At 40.1% G+C, this 27,546-nt stretch overlaps 1 protein-coding gene across 3 annotated transcripts in view; it reads right to left on the bottom strand.

Annotated features, from left to right (window-relative positions):
• Positions 1 to 27,546, bottom strand: part of FNIP2 (folliculin interacting protein 2) — a 1,139,819-nt gene that overhangs the window by 493,163 nt on the left and 619,110 nt on the right. For all 3 annotated transcript variants that reach the window (XM_044062054.1, XM_044062052.1, XM_044062053.1), the window contains one exon: positions 11,504 to 11,639. In XM_044062054.1, coding sequence (XP_043917989.1) covers positions 11,504 to 11,639 — 136 coding nt within the window. The remainder of the gene's footprint in view (positions 1 to 11,503; positions 11,640 to 27,546) is intronic.

The raw sequence follows: 27,546 nt of genomic DNA, 5'->3' as shown, positions 1-27,546 counted from the left end.
AAAAAAGATAAAGGGACTCCAGCACATGCTGTACATATACCGACTGAAGTCCCTGTCATTTTACTCTATCATACAGACTTCGTAGGGGAGACTTATGCCTGGCTTACAAAGCAATCTCAGACGGAAACCTAATGAACTTGCTGCATATCCATAAATCAACTGGGATTAGGGCCACTCATTACAGGGACCTAAATATGGCCTGCAACTTAAATACTACATGCTGGAGGGACAGATTTATCGCCCAGTGACTGCCACGTCTTTGAATAGGCTACCTATTCATGTGAAATAGAGCACCTCTATGACACTGTTTAAAAAGAACCTGGACGAGTGGATGGGGCACTGTAAATTCTTACCAGGAACAGCACCCACAACCCTCTTGGACATGGGCAGTCACTTCTAAATGCAAGTATTAACTAACATTTCTATGGTATTACATTGGGATGAAACAGCTAGGCTTGAAATGACTTCCGGGTCAATAGCCTAGCAATCTCCTATGATCCTATGATTTATGTTGATTTATTTTTTATTCAGTACATTTTACGGTTTTAGAGAATGAATATGCTTACATTTTTATATTACCGTGTTTATACAGTTTGAATGGCACTTTAAATAGCACTGTGGCACTTCAAGAAATGTAAATGGGAGGGTTCGATAACATTATTCTTTGATCAGATGACTGCTTTGGGCCTTATATAAAACCTGTTTTTGTTTTCAATTTTATCTGAAAAAGTTCATTATTGTTACATGAACAAAAGCACTTATCTATTTATCTGTAGATAATAAAAGTTTCTTCAAGAACTTTGTGGCGTCTCCTTCTGGCTGCTAATGTAGTTTATGTTTAACAAGTGCTTTGGTATACTGGTAAGCTAGAAGGGCATTCATGTCCATGCCTGAAATATTTTTATGTATGTAAGGTGGTTAGGTGAGTGAGAAAGTCTAAAATAATAATAATGGATCTGCAGATTAGTAGATGCTTAATTTTTATAAGTAAAGCAGGTTTAAAAACACCATACTTAGCACCAGTGAAAGTATGAAAAGGTTGAGTCCTTACGGTCTTTTTTTGATGCCATAAAATGGCAAGATAACTTGACTGCTTCTTTTCTTTGTTGGTGATGTTATTCAGGAAGTCTGAAAAGACAAAGCAAAGGGGAAGTCTCACAGTGCTTGATGAAAAGGGCTGCCACTTCAGGTTTGTCATAACTGCAGTGTCAGTGGTACAACAGCTGCCACACATCTTTGGTGCTGGCAGACCAGTAGGCCGTGGATTCTACTCCCACTAGGAGAGTGGATTGCTGACACTGCAGTGCAGCTCAAGTGAGGTGCTGCCCTTCCGAGTGTGTCATCCTTTAGATGAGAAGTTAAACCAAGGTCCCATCTACTTACATTGGTGCTAGCTTAGGTGGATGTAAAAGATCACATGGCACCAAAGAGTACAGGAAGTTCCCCAATACCTTGGCCAAATTTACGCTAGTAATATAAATCTCACCAAGGGTCTCCCACTAGCCCAGTGGAATTAACTTGGTCAAGCAGTGTGTGCAGTTGAATATAACCATCCTGAAGATTAAATGAGTCAGTAGTGAGATGTGGATAATTATACTGTTTTGCAATCATGTAGAAGAAATCCTACAACATTAACATGATAAAATGTTAAGGAGATGACAAAGATTGGAAGCCATAAGGATTGCTAGCAGCTGACTCCATCTCATACCCAGTTTCAGTACTTAAATCGATCCATTATTGAACAATACGTACCAATACTCTGGAAAATCTCCCATATCACTCCTCTGCACAAAGGTGCATATCCACTATTTATCAAACTATAGACACATTGCCATACTGTCTCCTCTAAGCAAAACACCTGAAAAATGCATTCATACTCGACTACTGTCCTATCTTGTACAAAATAACCTTCTCTCCAAATCTCAACAGGGATTTAGACCAAAACATAGTACCACAACAGCCTTAAAGTTTTACAGAGACCATCTCCCATCATAGAAATTGTAACAACCTCGTCTCTTCAATTTTCTTGGACTTATCAAAAGCATTTGACACTGTCCCCCATCAAAAACTTCTTGAAAATTTATCATCTCTCACTAACATCCATTGCCTGGTTTCATAGTTACCTATCTGACCGCCAGCAAGAGGTTATTTGGAAAGATGAGACCTCCACCCTTCTTTCTATTACTGTAGGAGTCCCTCAAGGCTCTATTCTTGGGCCTCTGCTCTTCTCTTCTCCATCCATACAATCTTAACTCAGCATCCACACATGCTATGATCATACAGTATGCAGATGATACAACTGTTATCTGTACAGCCATTTCCCTCACCGAACTTTTATCTAAAACTTAAACTGCCTTCTCTGACATTGAACTGTTGTCAAAGAGAGACATCTCATAATAAACCCTAACAGAGCAAAGCTAATGATATTTTCCAGTAATAAATCCATAGTTCCTCTTTCCCCACGTCACATATGCTCCTCCAACAGCACTACAATTGAACCAGTTGACAGCACAAAATTACTTGGTGTCAGAATAGACTGTCCCCTAAAATCACATAGCCCTTACTGTAAAAAAGTACATATTATGCTTAGCTGCCTCTACAGGTCCAGAACATTCCTTACCGCCTCAACTAGACAAGCCTTAGCCAGATCATATCTTCTGTCCACTTTAATTTAAGCCTCCCCATCTATACTAACCTTAGAAAATCTGAACTATCCAAGCTACAGAAAACCTATCATAAAATTGTTCGCTTTACTGCTGGCCTCCAAAATAGAGCCCACCGCTGTATAGCCCTGAAAACAACTACAGTGGCTGGAGCTACCAAATCTTCTTGCTCTTAATCAACTCACAATTGCTCACAACATCTTACATCAACCAGAAGTTTTCCCAGCACTAATGAACTTACTCCACACTTACAATGCAACCCGTTTCCTCCGCTCATCCAGCAAACTTCTTCTGAAACCTGCAAACTTCTTCTGAAACCTAAGAAATGCTTCAACTCTTTTGATGACTATTTGTAAATCAGGTTGCAAAAGTTTGGAACAGCGTTCCCTATCATATACTAAATACTCATGCTACCGCCAAATTCAAACTCACTCTTAAAGAACATATAACTATTAACTGGCTTTGTGCTCCTGTATTTCTCCTGGATAACTTTATGTCCTCACTCTTCACTTTGCCTTCACTCAATCCTCCTATCAGATCACCTCTTAAGCTTTTCCCTACCTTCTTCACATTACTAATTGTCCCTTTTTAATAAATCTCTTCTTAGCCTCGCCACTTTCCTTTCCATTTTTTTTACACTGCCGAGGCATACAGCATGTGTCTGCCAAAAATAGATAATTCCTTTTATATTGTGTGTGTGTGGGTATATATATATATATATATATATATATATACACACACACACACAAACACACACATACATATTACTGTTTATCCTGTATATTGCTATTTCGTTTTTGTATTTTATATACCTATTTTTCTTGGGGCTTTTACCACCAAACTTCTGGTGAAAATGGGTTGCTAGCCCAGTCGGACTATCCCGGTAAACAAATGTAATAAATATCCTTCAGCTTTTCCCAGTTAGGGGTCGCCATAGAGGAACTCTGGTCCACTAATGATTGGCAGTAGACTTTTATGGTGCCGTGGTGCCAGCCTGGCACCCAACCTTCAAAGAAGGCACACCCATTCACACATGAACCTACCTGCAAAACTTTAAATGTCACTTGACCGTGGGGAGGACATGCAGACTCCACACAGAAGGCGCTCCAGCCGAGAATCAACAAATCTCCCCACCGATAAAGCAAGAACCAGAATGGACACACAGTCACCAACACAGCACTTAAACACTTTATTCAAACCAACTTCAGTAAACTCCGTTAAGCGCCTTCATCCCAAATTACACAGGACTTCTTCAGAACAATGACAATACCTTGACCCCCAACCTTGTATACACTCCAACCAACTAATTAAGCACAATTGACACAGATGTGTAGAATGATTATGTAAAACCACCATGAACTGCAAGTAAATACAGTAAATTAAAAATAAAAAAGCTGTGGTAAGAGTAACACAGAGTTTACTAAAATATAACATTAAGATTGTGTATGTAAATACTTCAAAATTTATCCTAAGATATTTTTTAACCTTAATACACTATTAATACTAACACATTCATTAATTCCTGGGAATCTGGTAGCATTATATATCTTTACTGCCATTTCAGTTTGGCAATATTCCAATTTTCATCCAGTATAAACCGTTGCCTAGTCTTCAAAATTTGCTCCACTACAAAAAAGCCAAACCTATGCCCCTAGTAACTTTAAATGCCTGTATAGGGCATTGGTCAGCTTTTTATTTTCAATATCTGTTAAATGATCATATATTCTGTCTTTAAATTGTCTACAGGTCTTTCCAATGTAAAATGCCGGGCAAAGCAGACACTTTGCCACATAAACCACATTTTTACTTTGGAAAGTGTAATGCCCTTCTACATTAATATCCTTACCATTAACATTAATCTTACTTGCAGTTACCAAAATATATGGACACTGTGTACACATGACACTTTTTGCCCATTTTACATCCAGTATCATGTCTTGGTGGGTCAGTTTCCATAACATTCTTAAATGACATATCCCTTCTAAATACAAATGTAGGCTCATCACCTAGTAGTCTAACTGCCTCCATATCTGTGTGCAAAATTTCCCAATTTTTTCTAATAACTACCATAATATTTCCAGAGCCTTTATTATAATTAGAAATACAACTCCTTCCCTTATTTTTCTGATCAATTTTGCTCCTTGTATTTTGTGTTTCCACAGCTACAAAGTTAGAACCCAATATAGGTCTGCAGATGTTTTTTTAACCTTTTTTTCCAGTTACTTCCTGCTTAATTCTCTCAACAAAAACTGGTGGGTAACCCCTCTTTAAAAACATATCAGAGATCAATTGTATTTCCTCCAAAAACTCACTAACGTTACCATTTTGGCAGCCCTAATCAATTGCCCCTTCACAATGGTTTTTTTCTGAAGAACAACTATTTGTTTTTTGAAGGACAGTATTACAGGCAAATTACTGGAGTGGCAATGGGGGCAGCTTCTGCCTCCACTTTTGCCAATTATGTAATTATGTAATGTCCTTTTGGGAGAAAGAATTTATCTTTCAAAGTGAATTTTGGAATGACATCTTGTTCTTTACTAGGTTTCTGAATGACATGTTTTTGTTATGGACAGGATCAGAACAAAGGCTTCTAGAATTTTTGACCTATATCAATCAGACAGTGGAATTTTTTAAGTTTACTGATGAGTAGCAATGTATTTGGATATTGATTTAAGGGTTGATAGAGGTAAAAACAAATTGATTTCTAGAATTTATAGGAAACCTACTTTCTCAAATTCATATTTAAATTATGCAAGTTGGCACCCTACTCATCAGAAAAAAGCTTTTGTGAAGGGGCAATTGGTTAGGGCTGCCAAAATGGTATAATTAGATAGGGAGTTTTTTGAGGAAATACAATTGATCTCAGATATGTTTTTAAAGAGGGGTTTACCCATCAGTTTTTGTTGACAGAATTAAGCAGAAGTAACTGAAAAAAGGTAAAAAAACGTCTACAAACCTATACTGGGTTCTAACTTTGTAGCTGTGGAAACACAAAATACAAGGAGCTAAATTGAGCAGAAAAATAAGGGAAGGAGTTTTATTTCTACTTATAATAAAGACTCTGGAAATATGGCAGCTTTTAGAAAAAACTGGGAAATTTTGCACACAGATATGGAGGCAGTTCGACTACTAGGTGATGAGCCTACCTTTGTATTTAGAAGGGATAGGTCATTTAAGAACATTATGGAAACTGGCCCACCAAATGTGGCATGCGTACACAATGTCCATATATTTTGGCAACTGGAAGTAAGATTAGTCTTAACGGTAAAGATATTAATGTAAAAGGGCATTACAATTGCAGAAGTAAAAATGTGGTATATATGGCAAAGTGTCTGCTTTGCCTAGCATTTTACATTGGAAAGATCTGTAGACAATTTAAGGACAGAATATATACGAATTTAACAGATATGAAAAATAAAAAGCTGACCAATGCCTTATACAGGCATTTAAAAAGTTACCAGGGGCATAGGTTTGGCTTTTTTGTAGTGGAGCAAATTTTGAAGGCTAGGCAAATGTTTATACTGGATGAAAATTTGAATATTGCCGAACTGAAATGGCAGTTAAGATATAATGCTACCAGATTCCCTGGAATTAATAAATGTGTTAGTATTAATAGTGTTGTTGTGTCTTTCGGCTTTTCCCGGTTAGGGGTCGCCACAGCGGAACTCTGGTCCGCTAATGATTGGCAGTTGATTTTTACGTGCCAAGTTCATAGGTAGGTACTAGGCTATCGGCCCAAGGGCCTACCTAAGCCTAGCCAACCAGCTCTGATGCACAACCTTCAACGAAGGTATGCCCATTCATGCATGTCTCCACACAGAAAACGTTCTAGCTGAGAGTCGAACTGATCAGTGTCTTACTGTGAGGCGGCAATGCTACCGCAGAACCACCACCGCGGTAGTGTACGAAGGTTAAAAATATCTTAAGATAAATTTTTAAGTGTTTACATACACAATCTTAACGTGATATTTTAGTAAAGTCGGTGTTACTCTTACCACAGCTTTTTTATTTTTAATTTACTTTATCTCCTTGTATTTCATGGTGGTTTTACATGATCATTGTATGCATCTGTGTCACTTGTGTTTAATTAGTTGGGTGGAGTGTATATAAAGTTGGGGTCAAGGTATTATCATTGTTCTGTAGAAGTCCTGTGTAATTTGGAATGAAAGCGCTTAATGGATTTTACTAAAGTTGGTTTGAATAAAGTGAATTTAAGTGCTGTGTTGGTGACAGTGTGTTCCATTCTGGTTCTAAATGTAATAAACAAATTGGACTGTAGAATTTCAGTGGCATACTTATAGCATATATGAAACAAATGGAACTAACTGGACTGGAAGATGCAGAGTTCCTCTATGTTCAAACTAGCCACTGGGCTTAACCATTTGAGATAGAAAGGAAAACAATTAAGACGGCAAAACAAATTTAACTGGTGGAGCAATAAATGGTTGGAATGGAGGGATAAGGCAAGAAGGAAAAAATCAGAGTTTTGGAAGGTACCAAAAGGACAAAAATGATGGATTATGTGAAAATCAAGAATAATCAAGACTGAGCAGTGGACTGCATCGGAGTGACAAAGTGTGTGCCAGTACCTGAATCAGAAGCTAAACATGGGAAGCCTAGGCCAATAACTGTAAGAGTTTTATCATGTTATGAAACAGCAGGTGCTCAGGCAGTTGTGGAGGATAGTTGGCCACTATCAGTAGCTGGGCAACATTTTTATGTTCAGCTTGGTTATTCTGATGCAAATCAAACAGTCTGCAATTTGTGGAAGGAATTAAACAAGTAAATGGAGAAAGTTAAAGTATAAAATAACAGCTCCTTCTACTCTCTGAAAATATTTTGGTGTGGAGTGCTGACTTTTAGGAATGCAGATGAAGCAAACACTGTTACTAGAACACTTGCAAGTTGAACGGGAGAAGACAGGGACTATCAGGCTGAGGGACAAAGATGAATGGGAAGAGGGTATGGACTGGAATAATAAAAGATCTATGTCCACGTGTGTAGCTGCTGGTACAAGATGGCTTGACTTGGAAGACACTACAGAGCTACCTGAATTGTATGGACTTGTACAATACAAGAAAAGTATGACAAATAAGTTTGTCCGTTGAGATGTTTAGTACACTCCATTTTTCTATAGAATGAATCAGTATTAAAATACGTGACAGTGTCTGACTATACACTATGGTACCATCAACATGTTACATACAGTCCACTTAAAGGCCAAAAATAAGGTTGATCATCTACATCATGAAAACAGGAGATTTACAGGAATACTAAGTCAGTTACAGAAACCAGGCACAAAGTGAAGGGAAAAAAATGTGTTACAAAGTACAGTATTTTGTTGAATGAATTCTGTGAAATAAGGAAAATTGGTTAACTTTTAAAACTGATGGAAGATTAAGCAATAATTTTCCAAAGTGTCATTCTTTTCCTTATAAAAGGTCCTTGAATCTTGGGGAGTTACTTTCTTTTAAAGTATCCAGACCTTAAGTTACTAAACATCACTGTGGAATGCACAAATGAGGAACATGCAACATGTACAAAAATATTTTAAATCAAGGAAGTCAAAATCAATGAAAAAATCAGTTTTCTGGGAATATTATAACAGTTAAACTAATTTTGTTTTTTGCGTTATAAAATGTGACTATTAATCTTCCCCAGTGGTACACAGGGCACACTAAATATTAAAAATCTGAATTTATGAAGATGAAAATGAATATAATTAGTTCCATCACAGTACATGCTATGGAAAGTTAAGGGGGAAGTTTTTGTAATTAGATTTTTGGTGTTAGATAAATCTCGTTTCCCAGAGGATGGGATAAGGTTTTGAATTTTGTATAATGGAAACAAAATTAATTAATTCTTAGATACAATACTTCAATTCCCAACTGACAGTAGAGAATCCTTTGGAATACTTAAAATAAGGAATTTAATGAAAGGTGTACAAGGATGCAAAAGGTTTATCCCAGTCAAGCTGGATAATATTACTTAACTGAACAGCATTGCCATATTGGATATATTTTAATAAATATTTACAACAAAAAAAAAATAAGAGCATTCCTCCTCATACCCGGCTTGCTAAGCTGATGGGTGAACAAGGTTAAGTCCTAGTTGAAAAAAGGCATGACATGGACTTGTGAAGTATGTAAACATAAAATGGGAATTGTATGTGCAGAAAATTATGAAATGTTATCACTTGGTTGCTGTTCTCTAACAAGAATACTGCCTCAAATCTAAGTAAGAAAGAAAGATCTACACAGGGGACTTGGGTGCCACTTTATATACAAAGGTACGTTTAGGCAGAGGTACAACATGAAAAAGAGGATTGATCTGGGGAGAGTAGGTGGAGTTTCCAGCAATATGTTGCCTTAGGGAAAAGAAATGCGTATGGTTCCCTCTCTGCTGACAAGTTTTTTTTTCTTTTAAAGAGATAGGTTAGGGACCATCATACTGATGAGGGAGTTTGACAGTGTAAACAAAAAAAAATCACAGGAAAAGATTACAGGTGATTGTGTGCATGGACAGAAAATATGAGGCAGAGGCATGTAATAAACAACAGCTGTTGAGAAATGGTGTGCATTTAAGATGGATTTTAATGGACTAACTGATGTAGCCAGCCTCTACACGAGATGAACCATGTTACATAAGGAGATGTGTATGTGACTGTTTAAGTTATAAGCTCTTCAAAATTCTATGAAAGTGTTTAGATAGATGACCAGGAACATATGCAGTTGTGTATTTAAGATGAAAAGGACACAACACTGTTGTAATAATGTTAAGTTCATACACTGAAGAACAAAATAAATGCATATATATATATATATATATATATATATATATATATATATATATATATGCATATATATATATATATATATATGATATTATATATATATATATATATATATATATATATATATATATATGATATTATGTTGCATTACAAGTTTGTAAATATGTTGATTTAAATAACAGTAATAAAGAACAGAAAAAAAGGTTTTCAGACTGAGGAGCAGTACATACCTTTTGCTTCAATGATGTGGAACTTAGCTCACATATACAACATGCTTCCATCAAAAGACTGAAGCCCAACTGATGGTGCTATGAACCATAGAGCACAATTCGACAAGCTCAAGTGATGAAATTGGACTTGCACCTGTGCATGCCTTACTGCAAAGCACATCCAAGAGCTGACTGCAAGGTGAATGTGAGATGAGCCCCTTTACAGGAACCATGGTAAAGCCCATCTTGGAGATAAGTCATGTTCTGGTTCAATAGTATGGGTCTAACTAATTGTAGTTTGAACAAATGCATAGATATATATCGATATGACTGCATATGAGTATCTATGTATGTACACAGGTGTGGGTGGGTGTGCAACAAGAAATATATATACTAAAAAACTTGACCACATTCTTCCAAATTCTCATAAGAACATACATTCAGCTGAGGGTAGACCAGTTATACTCTTCAGGTTGTCAGACAAAGACAGTCCTGCTGTAACGTTTGATGCCTACAGTGTACCAACCACCAAAATTCGTGTCACTGTACAGAACATTCATGAAGTAAAGAAAGTGGGGGAGAAACAGATAAATGACTCAACTTGCATCACCCTGGGGTGTTCAGGGATTAATCATCTGGAAATCCTAAAGGTGAACATTACATTGCATTAATGGAAGAACCACAGAAATTCTCACCTATCTGCTGATCGCCAAAGAACCTAAACAGTCATGTACAGTACTCTAGCAGGAGAAATTCTTGCCTTTGATGACGGAAATGATACTGCAAGGTTTCTTGAGATCCTATTTTCATAATTCTATTTAAGTGATGTACACGGACATATGCTTTCCAACACAGAGACAGCAATAATCTGTTAGTAGAAGCTTTTACATGCATTACACCTATTTTAGAGAAGAGAGAACACCTAGATGCAAGCAGGAAAGAACTAATTCAGTCTGAGAAGATTAGGCACGTCACATGGTAGAGGCAAAGAATCACAGACTATATAACCAAGAAATGCGCTTCAGCCATTCTCCATGTGAATGCGCAAAAATGGGAAAATGGCACTCAGATTTTTTTTTTTGTTAGTACTTGCTTTGCATGCCTAGCGTATCTTCTCACTGAAGTAATGTCTCCACAATGAGATGAAGGGGTCCAAACTGGGGTGAGAAAACGGCCTGAAGTTACAGCATGCAGTGCATTGGGGTCTTAAAGTATAACTTCTCTCAAATTATTTTCTGCTGCATATAACTCATTTTAAAAGTTCCCTTACTGTAGTCTACTTTTAGACTCAAAGATGCTAATGGCTGCTTGTAGACATCAAATTGTACTTAATTTAACATTGGCGTTAGAATATCATATGGCCTGTTTCTATAACCTATGATAGGCTATAGTAGCTCCTCCAAGCCACTACTTAATGTGTGACGAATGCTGGCACATATTCCATTATAATTACTATTGTTCTTAAGACATTTTAGACATATACCAAGCAGATAAAGCCATTGCTATAGTGTGGCAATGAGCACACACTCAAGACGTCTACGTATCTCCACAGTTCAATAATGAAAATCTCAGAAAAGTGTACTTATCATAAAGTAAACAGATTGTGCGTGCATATCTACATGTGCGGCATTAGAGACAGACCGGTCTCCTGTCTCACACATCTGCACAGGAAGGCAGAAAAAGAAGCTGCCCCTTTCTAGTGCTGCTCACCAGTGCTAGTGCCTGGTTACTACTGCTGAATTTATTTAATGGTGCACTTAGACTTAAACAATATTTAAAGCCTTACAATTTCTAAACATCAATTAGATACTGCTAAGCACACAAAGGCCACCACTTACCACCTGGGAACAATTCCATTTTCCAAGCTTGTAGTTTGGCTACGCAGCCAGCGGCGCTGGTAACTACTGGAACTACCACCAGAGAGGGAAGAGCCAGGAGAAGGGAAGGACGGGATCAGCAGGCTACTCAGCGAGGCTACAAAAACATAAGGTCAGTAAATTTCACTGCAATGCAGATATATAGACATACATACAGACATACATAAATATAGATATATATAGATATACACACACTTTTTTTTTTAAACAGTATACAGACCTAAATATTAGCAAGATACCAAATGCAGAGGCTGGATGTTACTAAAGTTCATACTACGGCAAATACCAGGACTTCAAAATAAAAGCAAGAACTAGTCAAAGCACAATTTTTTTAAAGATATAGCTGACATTTACTTATTTATTTATTCCAGTTTGTTTACCGGGGAAGTCCACTGGGTCAACATGGCCCATTTTCAGTGGAGGCCCGGGGAGAAAAGCTCCGAAAATGCATAAAAAATATTACATACAGGATTTCAACACAATCAAGAATTTAGAAAGCATTAAACATTTTGCAGAATATGATTTCAAGGAATACAGGACAGTATGAGAGTACAATTCATACTTAAGTTGTGGTTACTACATTTGCATAGTATAGCAGTATTTCTTAGAGATTTCTAAAAGATAGTTAAGGTTAAAAGGAAGGAGAAATAGTGGTAGCGTTTTGAGTGAAAGTATTATAGATAAAAATTTGTGCTCAATATTTACATGTTTTGTTGAGCAGGTATAGTTATGGGAGTAGAAGGATTGTGTAGTTATTTACAAGTTTTGTTGAGCAAGTATAGCTGTAGGAGTAGAAGGATGGGAGTAGAAGGATTAGGTGGTATTTACCAGTTTTGGTGAGCAAATCTAGCTCTAGGGGTAGAAGTAGTAGAAGTAGTTAAGCAGAGGGATAAAGCTGCAGGAGAATTGCAGGGAGAGATAGATATAGTTGTAGGACTATGTCTATAGGAGGAGGATAGGGTAAATGTATCAGAAAGAGGAGACTCATACTAGAAGTGGTCCCAGATTAAGCAGGAAGGAGGCAGGGGCATTTCCGTTTAGTAGACAGGTGTTTGAAAAGTAGGGCCTTGAAATTTTCAGTGTTTGGGGTGGTTCTTAGTGGGGGGGGGTTCCATTTGTTGCCAAGGGGAGAGGAGCATCTGGCCGGCAGGATGTTTAGGTTTGTGAATAGAAATTAAGTTATGATGTTCAGATCTAAGGGCTCAGTTGGGAATATAAGGTGGAAGGATATTGATTAGAGCGGGGCATTTAGTAGGATAAAATATGAGTGAGTGTACTACGGAGAGTTGTAGGTAATCTAAGTGGTTTGGTAGTTCTAGCCAGTTCAGGGATTTTAGGAGGAGGCAGTGATGAGTGGAGTTTTTGGCTTTGGAGGCAAATTTAGCGATTTTATTGTAGCAGCTTTCTAGTTTAGAGGTGGTAGAGGAAGACAGGTTGGTTAGGAGAGGTGCACCATATAGTAAGGAAGGAAAGAGAAAAGTAGAGGCCAGAGTGTGCCTTGTTGTGTTAGAGAGAAAGTGGTTGTTCCTATACAATGTACCTAGCTTTTGGTGTTTTTTTTATGTTTTGTTGCACATGTATATCAAACTTTAGTTGTTCGTCAACAATTATGCCGAGAAGTTTAGCGGAACTGACTACTTTTATAGGTGTGTTTGTTTGGCTGAGGATTCTGAAGTCACTTTTATTGAAGGAGTAGTTCTTAGAGGGTGAGAATAGAAGAATTTTGGATTTGCTAGCATTAAGAGAGAGGTGGTTTTGGTGCATCCAGTTTTCAGATTTGGAGAAGGCAATCTGGTTTTTAGACAGCAGTTCAGGGAGGTTTGAGGCAGAGCAGATTAGGGTAGAGTCATCTGCATATTGAATGATTTTGGTATCGGGTATAGCAGTGTGGAAGTTATTGATGAAGATGTTAAATAGCATAGGACCGAGGATGGATCCCTGTGGGACACTAGTGGGGGTGTGTAAGAAGGAAGAGATGGCGTTTTTCCATTTGACAGCCTGAGATCTTTCTGATAGGTAGCTGGAGAACCAGGAAAGAGTTTTTGGTGAGATGTGAAGGTTAGAGAGATGGTAAAGTTATGTTGCATAGTGTAGACCAAGACTTGCTTACAGCTTTACTTCCAAAGTTACAATCTTTTCCGTAATCAAAAACCTTCAACCCCTCCCAAGAAAGTACTTTAAAACTTGACTGAATGGATCCTGGTTCAGAAACCATCCTTCAAGATGGTTTTACTTACACAAGTCATAATGTTAGACCCTTTCAAACAACTTAATTTGTAACTATGTTTCAAGTCTTTGCCTCACTGTACCCCATCATGACTGTAAAGGGTTAAAAGATGGAATTTCAATTCATCCACTGTCAAATACTGTAAAAAGGCCAGATCAACCACTGCTACCCAATGTAAATGCCCACCAGAGGTATGATCACGCACCACTTCACTGGTACCAAATAGATTAAACTCTACAAAGGCACACAAATATGAATTACTAGACATGTTCTGAAGCATAACCTGGCCACAAAATCAAGCATAAAATATGCACTGTTGCCCTGGGGATTGGCCTTCAACATCCATACCCGCAAATATGCCTCACACTGAACTTATTGGGCAAATCTGGCCTCAAAGCCCTTTCTCAGAGTTTATACACCTTCCTGTGTTCACTTGCCCACAGTAGCTGTACTTTATACACTTACATTCACATTCTCTCCCTCTCTCGAAAGCACGCACACATGCGTGGACACGTGCTCATGCAAGCACACACTAATTTGCCAGGAAGGCAGGTAAATATTCTCGTACATTAAAACTTTCTGTCCTGACTCACAGTAGTAAGCAGCCAGCAGTCCAGCTTACCAGGCTAGGGATCAAGTTACTGTTTTACTCTAGTTAATAAACCAGCTGTAAACAGGAATGATGGTGCGCCTACATAAGTCTGTCCAATGGAGGTTAAAGCCAGCAGCTTGTCACTACCAAGCAATAAATACTTCCTTATCAATTAATATATACATATATGGACGACCAGCCACAACTTCTATGAAAATGAATAAATAAAAAAACTTTACGTGAAAAAGAACAAGTTATGCAGTCCAGTAAACCATTAAATAAACAGATTTACACAGTTGTACAAGGAAACAGATGATACTTCTGAGCAAACAGATTGTGAGAAAGAAAACATTCAACTACAGCTAGTCTTTATTCTAGATAACTCTGAACTACAAGAATTACTGACCTAATCTAAACTATATGAATTTCTAGAACACTGGCAGAAAAAAAACATGCAGAGAACTTACCTAACCAAGCGCTAGAATTGTCATACAAAAGCAGATGTAAAAAAACAAGGTTTCTCACACTTGCATACAAATGAAACTAATAGTTTGTGGTTCAACTACCTCTCTGAAGAATTTCCTAGTTGCATTTTTATGACACTTGGCATCCCGGCTGGGAATAGTCCCAGATCCTAACTACTGTAGTTCCCAGCATTAGGGAACCACAGTTTTACAACTTTAAGAAAAAAAATCACATGGTTATACATATTTCTATGTAACTTGAAAGAACACACATATTGCAAACTGTCACATAATTAGTTTACCTGCTGCAATTTAAGTACAAATCTCATATTTATTACTCACCGATTCAGAAAATAGCAGTGTTTGTCAATTTCAATAATGTACAAAAAAAATCACTGCTACAGAACACAAACATACACACTCATAAAAATGCACAATCATGTGTGCGTGTATATGTGAGGATAACAAAAAAAAAAAATAAATAAAATAACCTACCCAATTTGTGTGAAGATTGCCTTTACCCAGCCCATGGTTGATAACTGTATATTATGCCTAATGAGAATTACTTGGATCATACCGCAGATAATCTGAGGGGACTCAACGCATAGTATAAAGCATTAGGAGCTGCCTCTGTCCATTAGTAGAACAACGAGCAGTCCTGGGATAAATTTTCTGTTTCCCATCCACAGATCTAAGTTGTGCTTGAAAATAGACAGGGATGAACTTTGTTTTATGTAGATGGGGCGTGCGTTCCACAGCAGCAGTATCCTCTGCAAAATATACCTGTCCCTCCAAACTATTCTGTTGATGTGGCAGAAGAGGTTTCAATTCCTAGATCAAGGATTTTTTATGCCATTTGACTTGGTGATGTGCAGTAATCCATCAATAATATGTCAGAGGATGCCTTATGTGCCAGACAGAGGTCATCTCTTAGCAATCTGAAGGATACAGAAGAGTACAGTGACAGGGCTTTGAGTAGATCCATGTAGGACACGTTTAGGCCTTGTATCCTTTTAGTAAGTTATCTCTGTGGGCATTCCAGTTGCTGCATGTATCTGGACAGATACATGCCAAAAGGAGCATTATAGTTAATGACTGGCTTAATGAGGGCTGAGTAAAAAGGGACAACGACATCTCTAGATCTAGAGAAAATCTCTTGGTTAATAAGCTGAGCAATATAGAAGGACTTCCTTACAACAAGACACACGTTGGTCAGAAGTTAGGTCACTTATCAAGTTCCCAAATCCTCAACAACTGGGTCAACTGTTAGGTGCATACTGTCAATGTAGTAGTTCCCAAAGGATTCAGCAATGCATTTCTCAATTTTTAATCAATTTAATTTTTAATAAATGATATCCCTATAAAAGTCACCAAATCATTCTTTTGGCCAGCAAATTGTCTATAAAGATACTTATGTTGGTTTTAACAGGAAAATCATAACACAAACTGTTAGATAGATCATCTTCTCTGGGTCCCTTCAGGGAGAAAAGTACAAGATTAAAAAAAGAGAAAGTAGAGAGGAAAAATGAAAAAGAGGATTAAACAAAGACTGACCAGAAAAGGAAAAGAAAAAGAAGGCAAATGTAGAAAATGTTAAAAAGGCAGAGGAAGAAATTCTGACATGTTTTAAATTTATTTAGCACTTTTGTTCTATAAAGAGCTTTAGCAGAATGAATCAATCCCAGCCAAGACATTCATTAAATACCCATTCACATAAAACATACCTTTTGTTAGGTTACTTTAACCTTTCAGATTTCATCCTTAAAACTGATAGTATTAAAAAGATCAAGTCCTAGTAAAACATCAGCATTTAAGAGAACCTGCCAATGTAATTCTCTGTATAAAAGCAGCATCTCCCAGTCCCCTCCCCATGGCATTTTGAAAAGTTAGAAAGCTCAAAAAATATAAACTTCTGAAAACCACAACATACAACAGAGTGCCTGAAGAAAGCACTAGTGTTGTTCCTTTCCTTGACACAATTTTAACTGTTTGTATATTCTTTTGTGTAATTTTCACTCTGCTTTACTGACATAAAATGCTGGACAGCTAGAACACAAAGCAATATACAGAATCCTTGTAATTACTCTGACAGGGAATAACTCTGAACAGTCATGTACTGTTACATTAGGGCCCTCAAATATAAATCAGCACTATTAACATAATTCACATTTGGAGATAAAGCCATTTTTCTAAGACTGAATTTTTCAAAAATGCCCTTGTAATTGTAATAAGCCATGTATTTTAGGATTGGTGTTAAAAATAAATCAATGGATGGTGTAACATCATGGACCTAGGACCACTGATACATTTCCGAATCCCACTAGTGATCACAGGAGCATCTCTCCTTGTCATCTCTTACCGGGTCAAACTTTTCATTTAACAAATCAACAGGATACTTCCGGACTATAAACGTTTTTCAGAAATTCACTTTGGTCAAAGAAATTTTCATCCTCCAAAATTAACCTCGAAAGGCAAATGAATTGCCTGTTCACTATGTTTCGATTTTGCTCAAATGTTTAGGCAGTCTTAAAATGTGGATAATTATTTGAAAATGTGCTCTGAAAAAATGAATTCAAAATGTTCCAGATGCAAATTATGTAAAGGGACATATCCAAAAAATGGAACTGACACTACGCAAAATAATGGATAAAAAATTCAGGATAAAGAAGAGGGAAAGAGAGAGGTGGGTAACAGAGAAATTACAGAAAAAAAAGACAAGTACTACGAGATAAAGATGGTCTACATATTTAATTTGCTCAGAACAGCTTATGAAATACCATTAAAACTATAAAGGGTCTTAATTTATTGAATGGAAGTCATACCCAAGGTAAAATTTGGGGGGAATGCTATTTGTTGGTTTGGAACAGCACAAGACAGTCAGCAGGTAAACATATGTGTTCTTTGGGGCTTTTCACCTATCTCCAAAAGATATCCCCAGCTCTGAACAGTCTTTGTATACTGGAAAGACCAGGACCACTTCTATGAAAGAACAGGAAATGAAAAATGGAGACTAGGACAAAACAAGGGGAGAGAAGATGAGCTAAAATGGTCTCCTGAAATATAGCAGGCTTAAAAGCAAACTGGATTGAACCACGATTTTGTGGATTCTTATGAAAGCATAACATTGCTATACTCCAATAGCCAATGACAATCTAATAGACCTAATGAAGTTTCAGAACTGTTAACAGTTTTACTGTAAACACAAACACAGATAGAAAATACAGGTGGCTCAATGGAAGCCTAGAAGTCCTGGTAAGGGTATGCATTCAGATTAAACTCAGACTTGTTTGCATTTAGGAACCTACTGAAAAAAATCACTATAACCAAATCATCTAATACTATAAATGGTTCTATATTCAAATAGTGTATGAAACCACATCCCACTACCATTGCAATCCATTCCAAATGCAAACACATTTAAAACACACCTAAAACTTCACCTATCAAATCAACAGATTGTACAGTTGTGTACACTTACCATAAATGTAGATGTTTAAGTGTATTCACTGTTGCAGTCATCACACCTGGGTTATCTGCCTGCAGGTAGCTCTCAGTTGGCCCGAATACCAGAGACTTAGTACTTCTGTGTCGGATGCTGTCGCTTCTTCCATGACGTCAGGGGTATACAAACAGGCAGCAGAAGCCATTACATCAGTTTTTCTTGCCACAAATGTCAGGAGCCCCCAAACAGGGAGCTAGTATATGGTGGGGAAAACACCTCCAGTAAAAAGTAAATACCAATACCAGTAGGAATAGACAGAGGAGAGAGAAAGAGAAAACCAGGGGGCTGGAGGGAGGGAAATCAGGACTGCAACAGTGAACACAATACATCTACATTTATGGTAAGTGTACACAACTGTACTGTGTTCTTTGTGTTGTTGCAGTCATCACACTTGGGTTGATTCCCAAAGCTGAGGAAGGGTGGAGGCAGTCAAGAAGAGTTAGGGCTGGCTAGCAGGCCTTGCAAGACTGCTGTAGCAAATCCTGCCCTGAATTTGGAAAAGATAAGCAGGTGGTAATGTTTGGTGAAGGTGTGTACAGAACTCCAGGTAGCAGCTTCCAGTAGGTCTCTTGTAGGGACTCCCCTGAGAAATGCTGTAGAGGCAGATGTAGCTCTAGTGGAATGTGTTCTGACCACCTGAGGGGTTGGTTTTCCATGGTGCTTCTAGCAGAAATGGATGCAGTGTGCTATGCATTTGGAAATGGTTTGTTTTGAAATGGCCTTGCCCTCTGCCCCTGTTGCAAAGCTGACTAGCAGCTGGTCAGATTTTGTGAAAGGCTTAGTCCTATCAAGGTAGAACCTGAGCTGTCTGTGCACATCCAAAAAGTGCAGGATCCTTTCCCCTTTATTTTGAGGATTAGGGAAGAAGGTTAGCAAATGGATGGATTGGTTGAGAGCCACACTGGACACCACTTTAGGCATAAAGGAAGTGTTAGTTCTGAGGGAAACCTGTCAGCATGGAAAATAATGAAGGGTTCCACAGCCATCAGTGTTTGTAACTCAGACACTCTTCTAGCTGAAGTGATGGCTAGAAGCAAGGCTGTTTTCCAAGAGAGGAATTTTAACTCTGCTGAAGGAGCAGGTTCAAAAGGGGGAAACGTGAGTTTTTCCAGAACAAAGTTAAGGTCCCAAGTGGGGGTGGGTGCTCTCCTTGGTTTGTTTGCCCCTCTCAGGAACTGTTTGATGAGAGGGTGAGAGAAAGGAGGTGGCTCAGTATTGTAATGAGTCGAAATGGCATACGCATGGATCTTAATGGAAGAGAAGGATAGGCCTCTGTGGAGTAGCCCTGCTAGGTAATCCAGGATTAGAGATAAGGAGGGCAGCAATGTGTCCTTTCCTTTAGAGGCAGATGCAGCCCTGGTGGAATGTGGTCTGATCCCCTGGGGGATAGGTTTTCCATGGTGCTTATAGCAGAAATGAATGCAATGGCTTATCCATTTAGAAATGGCTTGCTTTGAAATAGCCTTCCCCTCTACCCCTGCAGCAAATGCCACCAGCGGTTCAGACTTCCTTTGAGGTTTAGTCCTGTCCAAGTAGAATCCAAGTTGTCTGTGCACATCTAAGGAATGCAGTATATATTCTCCTTTGTTCTGTGGATTGGGAAAGAAGGTTGTCAAATGAATGGACTGATTAAGAGCCACACTGGATACCACCTTGGACATGAAGGATGGATTGGTTCTGAGGGACACCCTGTCCCCGCATGAAAGATGATGAAAGGATCCACTGCCATAAGGGCATGTAATTCAGATACCCTTCTAGCTGAAGTGATTGCTAAAAGGAAAGCTGTTTTCCAAGAAATAAATTTTAAGTCTGCAGTAGCAGCTGGCTCGAAAGGAGGTAGAGTGAGTTTCTCCATAACAAAGTTAAGGTCCCAGGCTGGGGTTGGAGCTCTCCTGGGTGGTCTCAATTTTTTGGCCCCTCTGAGGAACTGCTTGAGCAGTGGATGAGAGAAGAGGGGAGGTTCTGTGTTATAATGAGCTGAAATGGCTGAGGCGTGGATTTTAATGGAGGAAAAAGACAAGCCCTTGTGAAGCATCTCAGTCAAGTATTGTAAAATCTGAGGTAAATTGGGCGCTGCTGTGCTCATCCCCTGAGACTGGTTCCAGGCACAGAATCTTTTTCCATTTTTCAGCACAAGATTTTCTAGTACTAAGCCTCCTTGCCTCTAAAATGATATCCATCACATGTTTACTGAGGAGAAATTATGCAATTAGCAAGGGTGCAAGGTACAGTGTTAGAAGCTGAGGGTGCAGAATCTGGTTCTCCTGCTGAGACAACAGTGAAGGACTCTGAGACAGGTGCCATGGGGGTAACCGTGACACACTGCGCAGGAGGGAGCAATCAAAATCATCCTTGGTTTGTCCTGTTTGATTTTTAGTAGTACTTTGGAGAGCAGAGGCAGGGGGGGGGGGGGGGGAGGCATAGACTGATAGATTTTTCCAGCTGAAGAACAGAGCATCCACTTTCCAGGCTTGTTTTTGGGGAGTCCTTGTAGAAAATTTGTCCAACTGGTAATTCTGGGGAGATGCAAACAGGTCTATATCTGGGCACCCCTATTTGCTTGTCAACATGTTGAAAATCCATGGTTCCTATTTCCACTCGTGTGGGTCCATGAGGTTTCTGCTTAGCCCATCTGCCAGTGTATTTAATTTTCCTGGCAGGAATTGAGCTTGTAGGTGCACTTGATTGCTCAAGGCTGTGTTCCACAATGCCATGGCTAGTCTGCAGAGGGGTAAGAGTGTGTACCCCCCCCTGCTTGTTTATGTACCACATAACAGTGGTGTTGTCCGTCTTTACCATTAGTTGTCCTGGAAGAGTGTGGTCCTTGAAGGCTGTCAGAGCATTCTGTACAGCTAACATTTCTTTTTGATTGATATGCAGGTGCATTTGACTTGGGTTCCATTTGCCCTGAATGCACTTCCCTGTTAGGTGAGCCCCCCATGCATAGTCTGATGCATCTGTTAGGGTTTGGGCGGCAGGGGGTGGTGTGAAAGGTAGTCCCTTGTTTTGGTGGCAGGCATCTACTCAACAAAGGAACTCTAGGCGTAGGTAAGGTGTGATAGGAATCATTGCTTCTAGATCCTGAGAATGTTGACACCATAAGCTTTTTAGATACCACTGTAGTTTCCTCATATGCAGTCTTGCATATGGAATTAGGAGAATGCAGAAGGCCATGAACCCCAAGGCTTGCAGTATTTGTCTTGCAGATAGCAGGGTTTGTGTGGCCACTTGTTTGAAGTAGGTTGTCAAATGAATTTATTTTTTTCTGGCGTGAGGTAAGCCATCTGGGAAGTTGTATTCAAGCTTGCTCCCAGGAATATATTTTGTTGACAGGGTACCAGTTGTGATTTCTTTTCATTTATGGTGTATAGACAAGTTAGAACCCTTTGCACAAAGGCCAGATGATTCAAAAGTATGTCCTGGCTTTCTGCCTGAATTAGACAATCACCCAGGTATGAGTATATTTGAATATTTCTTTGCCTGCAAAATGCAATAACTGGAGCTAGGCATTTTGTGAATACCCTGGGTGCAGCAGATAAGCCAAAGGGCAGTGCAGAAAACTGACAGTATGTGTAGCCTGCTTTGAAGAGTAGGTATCTTCTGCAAGATTCCCTGATTGGGATGTGCAGGTATGCTTCTGTTAAATCAAGTGTTGCCAACCAGGCATCTTTGCCTAGCATAGGAAGTAATTAGCGAAGAGTCAGCATCTTGAATTTTGGAATCTGCAAAAAGGTATTTAGAGTAGACAGGTCCAGAATAGGACGCAATGAATTGTCTTTTCTGGGTACCAGTAAAAGTCTTGAGTAGAAACCTTGTCCCTTTTCCTCTGCTGGTACCAGTCGAATAGCCCCATGCTTAACAGAGAAAAGTGCTTGTTTTTGGGCCTCTGCCCACTGATTTAGGGATAGGTCCGCCCACTCGCTTGGCATTGACAACGTTTGGAAGTTAAATCTGTATCACTCGGACACTACATTTAAAACACATTTATCCTGGGTAATGAGTTCCCAGTTCTTTGCATGAAGAGCAATCTTTCCCCCCCAAAGAGGCAGTCAGTTGATAAGTGCTTGGAAATTTTAAAAGGAAGTCATTGAGACAGTTTACCATAGGGGGGAGTCTTATTACTCCCAGATTTGGAAGTGGAGGCCCCCCCATTGCTTAGTCCTGTGTCTCCCCTGGGACTGAAACCTGGGGTTTTTGCCGTGTCTGGGTTTGGCCAGTAACTACTAAATCTAGGAGGATGAACTTGCAAGAAATCTTTAACAGTTTGCACAGACTTAGCTTTATCTTCCATTTAAGAACTTCCTCAGCCTTGTTGCCAAACAGGCGGTCCTGATTTACGGGAGCACCCGACAGTTTAGCTTTAACATGATCAGGCAAAGACTGCTCCTTACGCCAAGCATGCCTTCTGAGTACAGACCCAGTGACAGCAGCCCTGCAAAAGGCCTCTAAAGAATCAAATCCACATTGCAAAGTAAGTTTTCCAACCTGTTCAGCAGAATGCATCAAATCCTGTAAATCCTTATTTTCAGCACAGTCAGGAATCAGCATCATTTTCTGTTTAAGCAATCCAATAACACATTGTTGATACTTTAACATATGAAACTGACAGTTTAAGGCCCTAATGGCCAAAGTAGCAGAAGTGTAAACCTTCTTACCCAATCTATCCAGTTCCCTGGAATCTCTATCAGAAAGGGTAGGGATTTTGGCAGTAGAAGCTTCAATGCCCTTGGGTTCCTGTGAAATAGTCCCTGGATCCACAATAGGAATTTTAAAAAGGAACTTGTGAGAATCAGGAACCCTATAATATTTGTCAGGTTTTCTGGGAGCAGGAGGCAAAGAATCAGGGGCCAAACTACATTCAGAAAAGGCATCATCTACAATGTCTAGTACAGGAGGTATAGCTAAAAGCCTATGTTGAGGCAGGAGTAAGAAGTCCCTAAGCCTCTTTTCATAATCAGATAAATCCTGGCTTTCCCAGTGGAAATGCTCCCTTAGAGTGTGTAAGGTTTCACCAAAAGAGAAATCCTCTGGATGAGAAGCAGAGGGAATAGAGTCCTCTGCATCAGAATCCTCATAAGTAGATAAGAGTAAATCCAGATTATCAGAAGAATCAGAATCCTGGTCAGAAGACTAAAACAAATTCAGTCCTAGGTCTCTTAGAAGAGGAAGGCTGGCTTCCCCTGATTAAAGTTATAAGGTCTTCAGCCATTCTTATTTGTTTTTTAGGCATAGAGGCCTAAGCATGCGACCTGAGTGTCGGATTTCTAGGCAAGGTTCGAGGTTTAGGCCTTAAAGAAGAAGGAGGCATCTGTTTAATATGCAAGTCCGTAGACGTGAGTACACCCTCAAAAGCCGGTGCCTGCACAGCAGCTCCAGATCCATCCAAGGTAGAGACCCATCCACAGGTTCCAAAGCTGAAGCATGTCGCGGCATACCAGACTCCGAATGGGTCTCAGTAGAGGCCTGCAATTCAGAAGTAGCAGTATCAGGGGTGCGAAAGTGCCTCACTGAGTACTGGCAACTGGCTTAGAAGTGTCGTCGGCAGTTTTGGACCTAGGCAGCCTGTCTTTTATCTTTGCACCTTTTCGGAATACCGGTAACCAGATGGCTTACAGATAGCATTTCTAGATAACTGAACCGAAATAATTAGAGGCAAAAATATACTGGCGACTGATAGTGTGTTGATTAAATAAGGCACAAAACCAACAGTAAGGTATGTCGTGGTCAGGGCCTAGGCAAGGAATACAGTTTGTTTGTGCCTTTCGGCTTTTCCCGGTTAGGGGTCGCCACAGCAGAACTCCAGTCCGCTAACAATTGGTAGTGGATTTTTACGTACCGGGTTACCAGCCCTGACGCACAACCTTCAACGAAGGTACGCCCCATTCACATATGCCTCCACACAGAAGGCGATCTAGCTGAGAATCGAATGGGACGTCTTGCTATGAGGCGACAAAGCTATCGCAGCACCACCACAGTACGAATAAAAATCTTTGTGAGGTATTTGCTTTCCACAAGAAATGCAATTATTAACTTTTACTGACATCGGTAAAGAGCAAGAAAAAGTTTCCTCAACACGGTACTTAGCTTTAGTTGAAGACTTCATTTCTGAAACTCAAAAACGAAAATTTCAGGAGTTGGCCGACCGGCACTTGCGAACTGCTTCTTCTTCGGGCACCGCACGGCAAGAAAGACTGATGTAATGGCGTTGGCTGAATGCTTCATACCCCTGACGACCTGACATCATAGAAGAAGGGACAGCAACCGACGTAGGACCCAAGACTTTGTTAATCAGGTCGACTGAGGGCTGCTGCAAGCAAATAACCCAAAAGTGATGACTGTAACAGTAAAACACAAAGAAAATCTGAAAGTGCACAGATCCTGACCTGAAACGTAGATATTTCCTGCAAAATTACCTGAATGGGATGTGGAGGTAGGCCTCTTTTAGGTCTAGGGTGGCTAGCCAAGCATTCTTGGATAGCACAGGTAGTAGTTGCTGGAGGATGAGCATTTTGAAGTTTGGTATCTCCAGGAAGGTGTTTAGAATGGATAGATCGAGGATGAGGCACCAGGTGCCCTCTTTTCTGGGTACCAGGAAGAGCCTGGAGTAGAAACCTTGGCCTATCTGTTCTGAAACAACGTGCTCTATTGTCCTCAGAGAGGGCAGGGAAAGGACTTGCTTTTTGGCCTCTGCCCACTGGTTTGGAGGTAGATCTGAGAACCCCTTTGGGGTTGGGAGAGTGCAGAAAGAAAATATGTATCCCTTGGGATACTATGTTGAGGACCCAGAAGTCACTGGTAATGGTGGCCCAGGTGCTTGCATGGAAGGAGAGTTTTCCTCCTAGGGGCAAGTGCAGGTGGGCAGAGGGAGGGGGTAGAAGTGGAGAGTCATTGTGAGTTCTTACCATGTGGGGGTGGCTTTGCACTCCCTGGTTTTGAAGTGAAGGAACTCCATTGCTTTGATGTCTGCATTCTCTGTGGCTGTTTGTCTGGGGGGGGGGTCTGCTTCCCCGGGGTCTGGGCTGAACTGACCTGGAGGGGGCAGAAAAAGTCCAGTGTTTGGAGGGCAATGCCTACTGAACCTGGGTGGCTGGACCTGCAGGAAATCCTTAACTGTCTGCATAGATTTAGCTTTTTCTTCCATCTTTTTTTAAGACCTCCTCTGCCTTGGTACCAAACAAGTTGTCTTTCCGCAAAGGTGCATCCAATAATTTAGATATGACATGGTCTGGGCAAGGGCTGTTCCTTTAGCCAAGCATGCCTTCTAAGGACAGAACCGGTGACTGCTGCCCTGCAAGATGTTTCTAGGGCGGCAAAACCACAGTGTAAGGTGTGCTTAGTTACCTGACTTGCATAATACATTAAGTCTTGTAACTCTATTTTCTGCACAAGCAGGAAAGTATGATATTTTTTGTTTGAGGAGTTCCATGGTATGTTGAATGAATGAATTTTAGCATATGGAACTGACAATTTAGTGCTGTGACAGCAAGAGTAGCAGAGGTGCATACTTTTTTACCACCATCTGTCTAGTGCTCAGAAATCCCTATCTGAGGGGGTGGGATTCTTAGCAGAAGTTGCTCTAATTCCTTCAGGCCCTTGAGAAATTACATCAGGGTCAGCAGTAGGATTTTTGAAAATAAATTTGTGCAAGTCAGGGACTCTGTAATACCTGTCAGGATTCCTGGGAGCAGGAGGGAGGGTGTCAGGAGTCAAGCTACATTCCATGAAAACATCATCCACAACATCAAGGACAGGAGGAATGGCCAATGGTCTGTGCTGTGGAAGATCTAAGAATTCCCTGAGTCTTTTTTGACTGAGGGTAGTCCTGACATTCCCATTGGAAATGCTCCCTTAAAGTATGAAGGGCTTCCCCAAAGGAAAAGACCTCAGGAGAGACTGAAGGAATGGATTCCTCTGCATCAGAATCCTCATAAGCAAAGAGGGGTTTGCATGTCTTCATATTCAGATGCAGAGTCATAAGACTCCTGTTAGATATAACTACTGGGAACAAATCTTTCTTTTGGAAGGGGTAGCTTGGCTTCCCCAGATCAGCATGATAAAGTCTTCCACCATTTTAAGCATTTGAGACTGGTGCAAGGAAGCAGGTGCCTGAGATTGGGTCGGTTTCTTGGGCATGGTGCGTACCCTGGGCCTTAGAAACTCAGTAATTTTCAAAAGAACAGTAGACGAGAAAGAAGTCCGTCTGTGTTGAGAATCGGTAATGCAAAGTACTTCCTTGGAAGCCGGTGCCTGCTCAGCAACTCTGGACCCATCCAAGGTAGAGACATCCGCAGGATCCTTATTTGATTAATTTTGCGGCACACTGGACTCAAAGGGTCTCAGTAGCAGCCTGCGAATCCACAGAAGCGGGCATCAGGGGCTGCAAAAGCACCTCACTGAGGACCGGAGAACTGACGACTAGCTTAACGGAAGCATCGTCAGTAGGTTTGGACCTGTGCAGTCTGTCTTTATCCTTACGTTTTTTCAGAATATCTGCTGACGGATGGCTTACCGAAGCCATACTGGAATTCAAGGACTGTGAGCGAAAATATCTAGCAACAATAAGGGCCCAACGATGTAGAGTTCTGGCGTTGAACAAAGCACAAAAGTGACAGCGAGGGACATCGTGGTCTGGGCCTAAGCAAGTGACGCAGTAAGAATGTAAGTCTCAGTGTGGTATTTGCTTTCCACAGTCGAGACAATTGTTAACTTTTTCTGACATCGGTTACGGCAAGAAAAAAATAAGGACCCCCAACAGGGTACTTACTTTAGAAGACTTCAGCTTCAATTCGGAAAACGAAACTCAGGTAGCGGCCGACTGGTACTCATGCGAACTGCTTCTACTTCAGGCTACTCAGCAAGAAAGACTGATGTAATGGTGTTGGCTACCTTACTTCATACTACTAACGACCTGACGTCAGTCCTGAAGTGACAGCAACTGACGCTGAAATACTAAGCCTCTGGTACTTGAGCCGACTGAGGGCTACCCTCGCAAGGATAACCCAAATGTGATGACTGCAACAGTGAAACACGAAGAATATCTACAGCTGCTGGATCATGTTTGGGATGAGTGTATAACAACTTGAAAGACAGAGATAACCTTACACAATCTGCTTTTTTAGGGGCAGCAGGTTATCAGGAAAATTGCAGACAGTGACACGCACACACACACATGGACACCCTCCAATGCTAAGAGCACAGATGAGATGGTAGAAGGCTCTG

This window comes from Protopterus annectens, chromosome 2.part1 (assembly GCF_019279795.1).
Source record: "Protopterus annectens isolate FY-2018-M chromosome 2.part1, PAN1.0, whole genome shotgun sequence".
Classification (NCBI taxonomy): Eukaryota; Metazoa; Chordata; order Ceratodontiformes; family Protopteridae; genus Protopterus; species Protopterus annectens.
This window is presented reverse-complemented; position numbering and strand designations above follow the sequence as displayed.